Raw genomic sequence first — 12,500 nt, forward strand, 5'->3', positions numbered from 1 at the left:
GTATGACATGGTTATTATATGACATGGTATGACATGGTATGACATGGTATGACATGGTTATTATATGACATGGTATGACATGGTTATTATATGAGCAACAATTCTTACCCTTTGTCAGAAATATCGGCAATGGAATATTAGGATTAAAAGACAAAATAAGAGATGCGAGAGTTACAAAGCTGGTAAAACCCGACGGTCTATTTTATATTCAGTTCAGCAAGAGTGAATTATTTTATCGGTCATAAGCAATTAACCCAACTCCAAAAAGTTTTAAAACTCATCACTAGGGCTGTGACAACAGCATATTCTTTTCATTCTTTTGACTCTCACGTATATATCCGACATAGTAAGACACAGTCAATCAACCGAGAACCACATCAGTCAATATAAAAACATAAGATATTAACGGATATATACTCAAGAGTCAAAACAAAAAGAATATGCTGTTGCCACGGCCGTACTGATCATAAAATCTCCAAAGTTCTCCTTCAGCAGCAGCAGCAGCAGTACCTGTTAGAGTACCATACTACATTAGATGGCGAGGTCCCTTAGTAAATCTTCTCCGTTCCTATAGTACTCCCACGTAAAGTTTGTACCAGGAATAATAGTAACTTCCAGGATTCCACCTATCGTTTTAATATAATATGTCATTTTAAACTATTTACTTACAAAACAAACTCTTTGTTATAAAAACTTAAAAGGCTATGGTCTGCTCTGCTATTTTCAAGCCCAAAATGAACCTTTAAGTTTATTACACGGCCTTCAAAGTTCCCCTTTAGCAAATCATGAGACATGTTTGAGGTGTGAGAGCTTTCTCCATTTTATTGTAATTGTTCAATAAGCAACGGGAACATGGCCAACAGCTCAGTCTTGCGCACAAGGTTTCAAACTCCACACGATTTCTTGGCGCGTTTCGGAGTATTTGAAAGATGGTCATTTGTTGCAATGATTTTCCCCCACTAGCACATATAGTATTTTGATTGGTCCATCCAGTTTCAAATGTTACTCTTGGGAGGTTCTTGTTCACATGTGATGCAAGAAAGTATCATGCATTTGCTTGGACACGCTTGTCGTATAGCAATGTTTGATGCAGTAGATTTTTTGGTTGAGCTCATATCTGGTTCAGGTTATGTTTATAAGTGTTGCGTTTTTACGTAGTAATGAGTCACAACTCATCCAGGCCCAAAGGTTACTAAAACACACACACACACACACATATATATATATATATATATATACACACACACACACGGATGACAATAAAAAAGATCACCTCTTTGGGTTGAGCACTTTGTAAATATATTTTCACCCGACGCGTGCGAGGAGCGTGCAATGTAATGCCCCTGTGTGTGTGTGTGTATGAGAGAGAGAGAGAGAGAGAGAGAGAGAGAGAGAGAGAGAGAGAGCAGTAACCGTGTAAACATAATGTTTGCAATAAACACAAGTTCAAAACACGTGGGAACTTTGTGAGAAAGTAAAAAAAGAAGGAATGATGTTGAAACGAATTAGAAAAAGGCGAAAAGGAGAGAATGGGAATTTTTCTGTGGTGCGGGGAAGAAACGTCCTGAACTGAGACAAGGCTCGAGTGTGTTCACACACGCGCGTGTGTGTGTGTGTGTGTGTGTGTGTGTGTGTGTGTGTGTGTGTGTGTGTGCGTGCGTGTATGTATGGATATAAGGACACACATTTCTTTCTCTACACACATATACACACATACGCATGCACACACACAAACACACACACACACACACATATATATTAATATATATATATTAATATATATATATATTACATAATATAGACTAGGGTTCTGGTCTCGAATATGGCTAGGTTTAATATCCACATGCAGTACTGTTTCGTTGTATCACAGCTCATCAGTGCGGCTAGACATACACCATTTCCCCGGCCGTGGATCGAATCTACAACCGTCGAGTTGGCAGTCGGCAGTTCTAACCATCGGACCACGAATCAGTGCCATAAATATTTCTCCTCGAGTGTGTATTAAATCCATACCCGCCCGTCGACAGTGGACTTAGCTTAATTGTTTAAATACGAGGAGCGTGCAATAAGTAATGCCCCTGGCCCACTTCCCATGGCAGTAGAGCAACGAAACTTAGCACAGTTATTAGTCTTTCTCTACATAGGAACCACACAGAGTTATGCATTTCTCCCACCGTTTGATGCAACTCTGGAGATCGTTTTTTGTAGAAACAAGGCTGCATCATCTGGGAAACGCTTTCCTTTCAAAAACCACTTCATGGCTGGGAAGAGGTGAAAGTCAGAGGGTGCAAGGTTAGGAGAGTAGGGAGGATTGGGAAGGATTTCATAACCACACGCCCGTGCTTCTGATCTGGCGACATGCGATTTGTTGACCGGAGCGTTGTCCTGCAGGAGGAGGGTACCTTTGCTGATCTTGCCCCGCCTCTTTATTTTGATAGCTTCCCTTAATTTCCTCAAAAGTGAAGCATAATAGACTCTTGTAATTGTGGTACCCTTTGCCAGGAAATCTGCCACCAGAAGACTGTGAGCATGACCTTGCTAGCGGAGGGCTACACCCTTGCCTTCTTTGGGGGTAGTTAGTCCAAGTGCTTCCACTGTATCCACTGGGCTTTGGTCGCTGGATCATAGTGATGGACCCAGGTTTCATCCTGTGTAATCAATCTTTTGAAAAACTTTGACCCATCTTCTTGGCACATCTCCAAATTCATCCTCGAGCACTCGACGCGTTCTCGCTTCCGGAGTGGTGTGAGCAACCTGGGAATCCATCTAGCAGACACCTTATGCATATGCAAATGATCTTGAATGATAGTTTCCACAGACCCTGTACTAATCTTGACATCTTGGGCTATTTGGCGAATAGTAATGCGCCGATCTTCCAAAATTGCAGCCTCAACTTGACGGACAGATGCCTCATCAATGGCCGAAGGGGGCGACTAGGTCTGGGAGCTGTTTCCATAGACTTCCGGCCATGTTTGAATTCACGATGCCAGCGTTTTACAAGGTTATATGATGGGACATTATCACCATAAGTGTCTTTCATTTCATCAAGAGTCTCATGTGGTGTGCGTCCTTTCAAATACAAAAACCGGATCACTGCTCGACATTCAACAGGCTCCATTTCACATCTGACTCAGTTCAAACACCTGTAAAACAGAAACCACAATCAGATCAGAGCTGTAATTTGCTACAACTCGTAGAGATATAAATCAATGCACATGCAAAATTTCAGCTAGATCAGACAACGGGAAGTGGGTCAGGGGCATTACTTATTGCACGCCCTTATATATATATATATATATATATATATATATATATATATATATATATATATATATATATATAGGGATTTAGATAGATAGAGACAAAGAGGGAAAGATAAATATAGATACATATATGCTGCTAACTACGTATAGCTAGCACCGCGATATTCTATGGCCACATCAAAATATGCACTGTAGTAATAGAAAGATGTATATTTATTCATCGGGCATATAGATTAAATGTATGCATGATCCTCTGAATTATGTGTTTTTCTTACGTTTAATGTATCCCCCAATATTGCTCTGCTCCCACTACTTCTTGTTGCATTACTTCTTCATTGTCCCCTGCTGCCGCGTGTTCAATAGTGATCGGACATATGGTCAGATAGATAAACGTCCTTATTAATGCTTTAGTTTAGTTTTATCCGTTGGTATTTATTGTTTTATTCTTTTTTTCAGGATCGAGAGGGCCAAACTTCATATCATCCGAATCCATATCTTAAAGACTCTGGGACTGACTCAGGCACCGAATATAACCGTACCCAAGTACGATAATCTGTCCATTTCAGAATCGAAGTTCTGCTACAGGCCTAGTTGTAAGTGTTTTATTTATGCATTATTTCTCTTATTCAGTATATATATATATATATATATATATATATATATATATATATATATATATATATATATATATATATGTGTACCGTGTACCGGCGATGTCCGGTGGAAATATGACACAAAACCAAAAACCAAAGGAGCTACAGTACCTCTCTGAAAACGAAATAACCTTTGATAATCTTGTGCATTATCGTCTGTGAGTCACGTAAATTACTGAGTATGTATTAGCATAAAAATATTAACATAGAACACAGGTAACTGGTTGCTAGTGGTAGTCATTCTCGGCTCAAGAAAATTGCGGGCACTGGTGGTAGTGGTTAAAATAAAAGCATCTAGATTCTACTGTCTTGCATTGTTTGATAGTGGTAGCTAGCGTAATCCACTGGTTTTACAATTGTCACTGTGTTGCACGGCGATCACCATCGATCACTTTAATCAAGTAGTGTGCACTGTCATCTAGTGGTGGTTATGATTGTAATCTGCGGTAATCTTTTTAAGTGGTCACTGCTAGATGATAACACAGGCGGGCACTGTCAGTTATTACTGTATTGAGGCGGTTACTTGTGGGCATTGGTTACCTTAACAACTTTTTGTTACAGTCATCAAGTGTTGGTGACTGTCGTCCATGACCGATGTGGAGTCCGTTGCATTGGTGTAGATGTTATATTGCAACACGTGTTTTGTAAGTATGCGGAATACGAACCGTGCCATATTTTACATACTGTATTTATACTGTATATGTATATGTATATACTGTATATGATAGGTATTGTCTATTTTATTGTTCGGTGCCTCGCATGTTAAGACAGGGTCAATAAATAATAGCGTTAGGATTTCAGCACAGTCTGTAATCTTCATAAGTACCTATGTGTAAATTGGTAAAAGTCTAAATGCGATTCGGTTTGTTTATTTATGTACAATTTGTCAAACTGACCATCTCTAAAAATACTATTAATTATAAAAGTTCTTTTGAGATATTACATGACACGCCCAATTACGTTCCGTTAATGAAGGTGAAAACCTGCGCAAACTATTGCGGCAGTTCGAAAATCTTGCCGTTATGGATATACGTATCTGAAAAATTGAAAATAGTTTTAAAGCATTTAAGCTGGCTAATCAAAAATTATACTTGAGGAAAACCATTTATTCAATCAATAACGTCTCCCCTACACATCCCGTAAGAAAGTGTTTTTAAGGTTCACGTAGGAGTAGGAGGATAAGAAGAAGGAATTATGACGCTCCTGGGAATTAATATAAAAAATTTTTTAACGGATGCATGCGATGGCAAATATGTTATAAGGTACATAAAATGGTAGCTAGTGGTCTCCTCTATAATAATTTTATATGTAGCATCTGCGGTCGCAAACTTACAACTCTTTTTTTTTAGATGCAAAAATTTTCGCCTATTTTATTATGTATATACGTATATATATATATATATATATATATATATATGTGTGTGTGTGTGTGTGTGTGTGTGTGTGTGTGTGTGTGTGTGTGTGTGTGTGTGTGTGTGTGATTGTGAAAGCATGAAATACTAGTGTCTGTAGGTATAAAGAATACTCATTATTTATAATAATAATAATAATAATAATAATGATATTATATATATTAACAAATTAATATATATATATATATATATATATATATATATATATATATATATATATATATATATATATATATATACACACACACACATTTGAGTACATTTTGTAATTTACCTATAACTGATTCAGGTAAAATGCCGATGAATATTAAGATTGAACAGCAATGGGTCAAGCTACTTTCGGTGGACAAAAATTCCTGAATCTCATGACCTTTTCCTTTGATGAATATTCCTATTAATTTTAAAATATTTTCCTTTATTTATTTCTGCATCTTTTTATTAGCAATGATTTGGTTTTTCTTTTTTGCATCTAGGCAGCATCCCGACTCGTACAACGGACGAAAGCCTATGGACAAATGCAACTTCAAATGTTTTAAACCTATATTTCAACTTGACATCCCGAAGACACTTGGCTGGTCATGTCAAGACGGCTACCCTGTGGCTTCATCTGAAAGCGCATGAACGTAAGTTACAACCTTTTTAATACGGATGTTAAAGACACAAATTGATACCCAAAGTATCTGTTAGCTATTGCTATTAAAACCAGACACAAATTAACATTTATATTTTGGCCACGACTATTGTGTTCGAACATCGTATGGGATAGCTGATACAAGAAAGACTAACACGTAGATATTATTACAATCGGCAATGCTAGACAAACCGTAGTGAAATAAAAATAAAAATAAAAATATGGGAAACAATATGGTGAAGCGAGGATATCACACGTAATATTTTACATATATTTTTTATCTTGATTAAAAATGCAAAGATCAATAGGTATCTGTTTCGATATATGGTTCAATTCGATCATATTTTTGCTCAAGTAAGCAATCTCTTTTAATAATAATTCGCATGTTTTTAGACGTGTCAAGGTCCAATATTTTATTTATTTTTCTTTTAATATCTGCAAACCTCGGGCTTGAATGAACACATGTTCGTCTGCTTTTAATTTTTACTTCTCATCTCTCCCGCCTCCGTCTTTATTGTTATATGACTTCTTAAACAAAGCCGGTAAACAAAAAAGAAAATGCAAGAAGACAATCTTACAGTAAAATACCACATACCTCTATCTCTCTCTTTCTCTCTCTCTCCCTCTCTCTCTCTCTCTCTCTCTCTCTCTCTATATATATATATATATATATATATATATATATATATATATATATATATATATATATATCCCTGACCCCTGCCTGACCAATTCAACGCTCACTCGTATCGCAGTGTCTTAGTCTTTTTAATATACATAGTTAAATGTTATTATTTTGTTTCAAACATAACATTTTAAAGTTTTCTTTATTGTTTATTCACTCACTTTCGGCACACTTATCTTATATAACTTTTATGAATCAGCGTGATATGTTTAAGCTAATCCGATTCTGCTGTGTGCATTGATTTACCCAATTCTTTCTCGAATGCAGTCCTCACAGGAGTATTTTATTTTACACGCTGTCATGGCGAGTCGGTTTTCATAAGGGGGGGGTACATTAACATGTGTAATATATGCGTAAACCTCTACTTTGCAAATTCTTAGACACTACCGAAGCAGACATATGTGTAGATTAATCGCCATATATATTTTATAACTTACTAACTAGCTCTACCTACGTATTGAGCACTGTTGAAGTAAATATTTAAGGTTTGCGCATAAATTTATACTTTCGTATATTAATTTATGTGAGTAAATGAAGTATATATATATGCATATTTGTTGTTATTATTATTATTAATAATAATAATAATAATAATAATTCACGTATTCACATCACATTTTATAACGAGATATATTCTACGCAAGGGCTTTTAGTATTTACTTCGACAGTAGTAGAGCTGGTAAATTATGAATATATATATATATATATATATATATATATATATATATATATATATATATATTATTTTTAAAATATAATTATCCACTGAGACGTGTTTCGTCGTCTACGACCGACTCATCAGAGTGGCTGAATCTAGCCACTGATTCAGCCACTTTGATGAGTCGTAGACGACGAAACACGTGTCAGTGGATAATTATATTTTAAAAATAATATATATATGCCGCTCCCCATTTAGGGGGTACAAAATTGGTCAAAGGGAAAATTATTCCCAATTCGCATTTAGGTAAAAATGCACTTTCGTATAAATAATTGAGTTCGTTCAAAGAGTATCACTAACAAAAACAAATAAAAACATCATATATATATATATATATATATATATATATATATATATATATACACCTATAAATTCGTTTTTCTTTTGTGTGTATTGATATTCATATTAAACCCCCTCTTTTCTATTTATTTAAAAAGAAAATACAATTTTCTCATATATGGTTTGTGGAAATGCATTCACTAGCAAAAGATCTAGCTAATTTGCATATTCTTTTAAACATTCATTTTAATTAATTCCCTATTAGTTTTTTCGGTTTTCTCATGGGATGATCATCAGGAGTTAACTATTACGTGTAATTATATTCATGCAAATATTCTACATGATTTATACTTGCATAATATTTGCGTAAAATCTTTACAGTAAACAATTAAATTGTTTCCATATTTATGTATACGTATATATTTTGTTTAATCTATTAGTCTATCTATCAATATATCTATAAAAGTGAAAGTGTCTGTGTGTGTCTGTCTGTACATTTCCCTACGCAATAGCTCTGTCAATTTTTAGTCTACAGACTCAAAATTTGATATACAGAATACTGAGATTTGGGAAAATCGATGTGATCGGTTTTCAGCCGGAAATTTCGCAATTAAGGGGTCAAAGTTTAACGATTTGACCTTTGAGAACTCTACCAAACTCCTCCGACAATTTTGGGTTTACACGCTTGAAATTTTAGATATAGGTTCCTTAGACATGGATATAACTTAATAACTTGATTTGAACTCAAAACAATAAATGTTAAGAGGGCATAATAGGGGTCAAAGTTTTAAAAAATTGACCTCTGCGGTCTCTACCAAATTACTCAGACAATTTATGGTCTAAATATTTCAAATTTTACATAAATGGTATTCAAAGATAGGGCAAGCTTTTTCATCGGTTTGGGTCGAAAATTTTTAGTTACCAATATATAAATGTATGTATGTATGTCTGTTTGTATGTCTGCCTTAAACTTTCAATAGAGGCGACGGATTTTACCAAGATCAGTATCGTTTTAAAGTTCGACCTTTCGTACGACAAATATCGAAAAATTAACTAAAAACATTAATATCTTCACCTTAAACTGGGCACTTTTCTACAGGGGGGGGGTCGCTTTTTTCGCCGATATTTTTTAAAGCATCCTCTCCTTTCGATTGTCTAGCCTAAATTTTTAAAAACGTCACTTCGGTTTGGCGGTGGTCGTAACAGCAAAGACGTCAGGGTTTTTTCCGTTCTTTTCATCTTTTGCGGTTCGAACCTGCCTTCCTACTACCTTTTTTTTTTTTTTTTTTTGCTCAACATACGCTGGACTGAAATGCTAGTATATATATATATATATATATATATATATATATATATATATATATATATATATATATATATATATATATAAGTAAAAGTGTCTGTCTGTCTGTTTGTCTGTCTCTGTCTGCGTCTGTGTACATTTCCCTACACAATAACTCTGTCAATTTTCAGTCTACAGACTCGAAATTTGATATACAGGGTATGGAGTTTTGGGAAAATCTTTGTAATCCGTTTTCGGTCAGAAATTTGGCTTTTAGGGGTCACAGTTCAATGATTTGATCTTTGAGAACTGTACCAAACTCCTCCGCCAATTTTGGCTATAAACAATTAACATTTTAGATATAGGTGCGTTGGATATGGATCTAACTTAATAACTTGATTTGAGCCTAAAACAATAAATGTTAAGGGGTCATAATAGGGGTAAAACCTTTATAAAAAAATTGACCTCTGTGGTCTAAACATTTGAAATTTTACATAAAGGGTATTCAGAGACAGCAGCAGACGTACAGCACAATGATTAGAAGCTCCGACTCTCGTTTGGGCGATCGGGTTTCGATCCTAGCTTGAGGGAGTTGCTTTTTTAGCCGCACTGATGAGCTGCGAAACAGTACTGTATGTGGATGACTATATATATGCTGCTGATGTTTTGACATTGTCCAAATACCTAAGCTCAATTTGTTTACACTTAGAGCAATGGTAATTTGTATATCACTTCCCAAATTCTCAACCTAATATATATGTATATATATATATATATATATATATATATATATATATATATATATATATATATATTATTTAATGAGTTTTTTTAGGGTTTTTGCAATAATATGATTTACTTAAAAGCTAAATCTCTACACGATGATGTACTAATAACCCCGGAATACGGTGGACCCAGCAGACGGTTTTTTCAAGTTACTATGTGAAATACGATGTTTGTTCGGACCCTGGTTCCGGTGTTTTCCCCCGCCTTACACTATTATTTATAATGTTATTTGTGTATTCTGTACTGTTTTATATTACTAATTTTCAATGCCGTATACCGGGGTTCTACTATATTCTGTATGACAATGTTTAATTATGTATTTCGTAGAAAATCATCTGTCTCAAATGGCGGGTGTTTCAAATTTTGAGATAGCAAGTACGAACAGGGACGCAGAAAATATCTCAGAAGTTAATAGAATAAATTTATATCTTTATTTCAATTTGATATCGAATTACTAATGTTTAAATTTCTCTGTTTAAGTTCTTTAATTATTTTTGTTTAAATAAATGGATTTACCTATTTATTATTTGTTTGGTTTTATTATTATTATTGGCTCACATGGAGCTTTCACACAAGTCAACAAACGATCTGATTGGAAACCTGTGGTGTTCTCTGAAAGCTGAGTGACAACAAGTCTACCCAGACGTCCAGTTCTCTCCACCTCCTTCGATAGCATTTGCAAATGAATTTGCATCATCGCAACAGCTGCTTACCATTGATTTCTCGCTGGTAGTGGCCATTAGTTTATATTGGAATTTGAGTGGCAATCAGTTCTCTTTGAGCTTGTTCAGCCGAGGTCTGGTTGGCGCTCGCTCCTCGGTCTTTCAGTCCTTATTGACATTTATCGGTCCTTTGGTATCATTTTCTTGGGGGAGGGACGGTGATGAAATAATGGGAGGGATGCATGATGGGGGCGTAGAACTTGTAGATATGCAGTTTCGGTGTTTTTCATCCCCTGTAACGCTTATTCGTTATATTGTCTTGTATTATTCTCCGCATTCAAGGGTTTTCCTTAATATTTCAGTCGTTTTCATATAGTTAGTCGTTGTACTTTTGCAGTTATTCCATTCTTTTTTCGAAGTTTTTCGGAATTGTTCCTAGTGCTCCTACTATTATCGGTACTATTTTGATTTTCTTCATCATCCAGATCCCTTTTAACTCTCTGGCTAGCTCTGTGTACTTGCTTCGTTTCTCCTTTTCTTTCATACTCACCCTGTGGTCAGCTGGGACTGCAAAGTCTACGATTTGACATGATTTTTCTTTCTTATTAATTATTACGACATCTGGTCTTCTTGCTTGGATGGGTTTGTCCGTCTGTATGTCCATGTCCCATAGGATTTTGTGGTTCTCATTTTCTTGTGCTGTTGCGGGTTTATGCTTGTACCATTTGTCTGTACGCTCAAAATGCAGTTGTTTGCACAATTCCCAATGCACCACCCTCCCCACTTGGTCATGCCTGTTTTTGTATTCCTTTTGGGCAAGTTTGCTGCATTCGCTTACTATATGGTTTATCATTTCGTTTCTTTGTCCACAGAGTCTGCATTTGCTGCTTTCTTGTATTTTATCGATTCTTGCTTTGATATGGTTGGTTCTTATCGAGTCATCTTGTGCTGCAGTTATTAGAGATTCAGTTTCTCGGTTTATATGTCCTTTTCGCATCCATGTCCAGGTGTTTTCGTTATTCTCATCTTTTGTCATTCTTATGAATCTTCCGTGGAGTTGTTTCTCTTCCCATTTCTCTTTTCTCGTTTTGTCGTTTGTCTCTCTGTTTTCTGTTTTGTTTTGTTTTTCAGTGTCTCTCGCTGCCATAATTATCCTTTCAGTGTTTTGCTTTATGTATTTTTCTAGTACTTTTTTCGTGTCCTTCACACAGTCTTCTATACAGATAAGTCCTCTCCCGCCGTCTTTCCTTTTAACGTAGAGTCTGTCAATATCGTCCTTGTGGTGTAGTGCATTATGCATGGTCATGAGTTTCCTGGTTTTCTGGTCGAGTTGTCTGAGTTCTTCTTTTGTCCGTCCTATAAACGGTCCAGAGTATCTTACTAGTGATATTGCCCATATATTAATACCTTTTATTAGGTTTCTGCTATATAATTTTGTTTCCAGGAGTTTTCTTGTTCTCCTGAGGTATTCCTTTCCAATTTTCTCTTTCATTTCTGTTGCTCTGATGGTGTCCAATCCCCAAGTCGTCTTGTTCTCCTAGTGCCCTCATTTCTGTTTGATTGGGTAGTTGCATGTCTTCTGTCGTTTCCAGTTTCCCCTTTCTTATAACTAGCTGTTCGCACTTTTCCATTCCAAATTCCATTTTGGATATCTTGGCTGGAGATCCTGGTAGTGTTATTTAGTGTCTCTAGCTCCTTTTCGGTCCTTGCAAAAAGTTTCAGATCGTCCATGTACATCAGGTGGTTCATTTTTCCTCTGTATTGGAGAACTTGTATCCGGCTTGGCTCTTTCTCAGAATACTGTTCAAGCGAGTCTCCTTGGAAGATGCCTCTTTGTATGTTAATTTCAGTTATGTGTTGTCCATTCGCTGTCAATTACAGTCTCCATGATTCCATTGCATTTTCTATTACATTGGTGATCCCGCTTGGTATTTTATACATTTTTAGGCATTCTATTATCCATGCTTGGGGGATCCTGTCATACGCTTTTTTGTAGTCGATCCATGCCATGGCTAAATTCTTTCTCCTCCTTTTTACCTCCTTTAGGATCTTTTGATCTATATATAACAGGCCATGTGTTCCTCTTTTTCCTTTTTGGCATTCTTTCTGCTCCTCGGGGATGAGTCCAC

General features: G+C 35.9%; 1 protein-coding gene across 1 annotated transcript in view; it reads left to right on the forward strand.

Annotated features, from left to right (window-relative positions):
• LOC145263657 (uncharacterized) overlaps positions 1–12,500 on the forward strand; it is a 76,843-nt gene that overhangs the window by 48,860 nt on the left and 15,483 nt on the right. Inside the window, exons 2-3 of the mRNA XM_080120529.1 lie at positions 3,720–3,856; positions 5,802–5,951. Coding sequence (XP_079976655.1) covers positions 3,720–3,856; positions 5,802–5,951 — 287 coding nt within the window. The remainder of the gene's footprint in view (positions 1–3,719; positions 3,857–5,801; positions 5,952–12,500) is intronic.

This window comes from Euprymna scolopes, chromosome 39, assembly GCF_053919585.1.
Source record: "Euprymna scolopes isolate OS-2025 chromosome 39, ASM5391958v1, whole genome shotgun sequence".
NCBI lineage: Eukaryota > Metazoa > Mollusca > Cephalopoda > Sepiida > Sepiolidae > Euprymna > Euprymna scolopes.